Raw genomic sequence first — 1,293 nt, 5'->3', positions numbered from 1 at the left:
GCTGGTATTTATTTTATCGATCCCCGAAACAAAGATAATTCTAGTAGTATTTGAACCTGAAATGTAATGATTCATAACTAAATACCACAATGTAACTAAACGTCGTTTTGTTTGGTAGTTTATCGATTATTTATAATAATTATGTGAAATGAGATGAAGAAAAAAAAATAACATCAATCAATTATGTCTAAAAAGATGTTCAAATATAATATATAAATCTAAGTGATAGAATGTTATGTTTGATAACGAAATATAGATACATTAATAAGCCCTATTAATTAATTGGTGAGGAGGAGGAGTAGGAGGAGGAGAAAAAGAAAAGCAATGAGAAGAAATAAAATAGGTCACAAAATATCAACAATGTAAATTACCCGAGGATCTCCCAACATTTTATTAAATTTATAACACACCTAGATTCGTTAGAAAGCTCTTCAACAATATCAGATACGATAATCAAGAAAAATGAAACTATTTCAAGGAGGAACAACAACTATTACAACAATTACAACAAGAATAATAATCGCAACAACAATAAAATATTTGACAAAACGTAACAACCACAAAGAAGAAGAAGAACAACAAACATAATTATTATAATGATTTTATTCTGATAGTTTTCTAAATAATTTAAAAAAAATTTATTTTCAATTTTAACGAGTCTGCCAGTCAATCTTCATCGTAAATTAACAAATTTTGTATTAATTACGGCATTGGGAAACCTGCAAGGAGAAAAACAAAAATAAATACATTTTTAAAAGTGAACAGGAAAGAAAAAAATAACAAAAAAAAAACTGTAGTGACTTTGATAATTTTTATGAAAGTTTGCTCTCGGCATTATAATCTATATTGCAATAGCAGGAAGTGACGTAATTTAGAATATTTGTGTGTGTGTGTTATATTTGTGGGTGTTTGGTGTGTGTGTATGTGTGTGCGTGTGCGTGTGTGTGCGCGAGCCAACGAGAGCATATATGCACATTGTAACTCGGCCTTTATGCAGATTGTGTGTGCATTTTTTTATATGTTTGTATGATGTGTGTACGTGCATGTGTGTGTGTGTGTGTGTGTGTGTGTGCGCGTATATATGTTTGTGTTTCATGGTGTGTATGTGTGTGTAGAATTGTGTATGCAGCGTATATTTTAAGACCCCCAGATATTAGTGTGTGTTTGTAGATAAGTGTATAGTAAGTATGTATGCATGCATATAAGTATCTACGTATCCTTTCATGGATTATGCATGTAAGAATGTATGAGTGTATGTATGCATATATGGATACATGCATACATACATATATA

General features: G+C 30.3%; 1 protein-coding gene across 1 annotated transcript in view; it reads right to left on the bottom strand.

Annotated features, from left to right (window-relative positions):
- Window positions 1–673: 673 nt before the first annotated feature.
- LOC106873598 (uncharacterized) overlaps window positions 674–1,293 on the bottom strand; it is a 5,759-nt gene continuing 5,139 nt past the window's right edge. Inside the window, exon 2 of the mRNA XM_014921031.1 lies at window positions 674–719. Coding sequence (XP_014776517.1) covers window positions 674–719 — 46 coding nt within the window. The remainder of the gene's footprint in view (window positions 720–1,293) is intronic.

Source organism: Octopus bimaculoides, chromosome 4 (assembly GCF_001194135.2).
Source record: "Octopus bimaculoides isolate UCB-OBI-ISO-001 chromosome 4, ASM119413v2, whole genome shotgun sequence".
Taxonomy (NCBI): Eukaryota; Metazoa; Mollusca; class Cephalopoda; order Octopoda; family Octopodidae; genus Octopus; species Octopus bimaculoides.
Note: the sequence above shows the minus strand (reverse complement) of the source record. Positions and strands in the feature narration are given on the sequence as shown.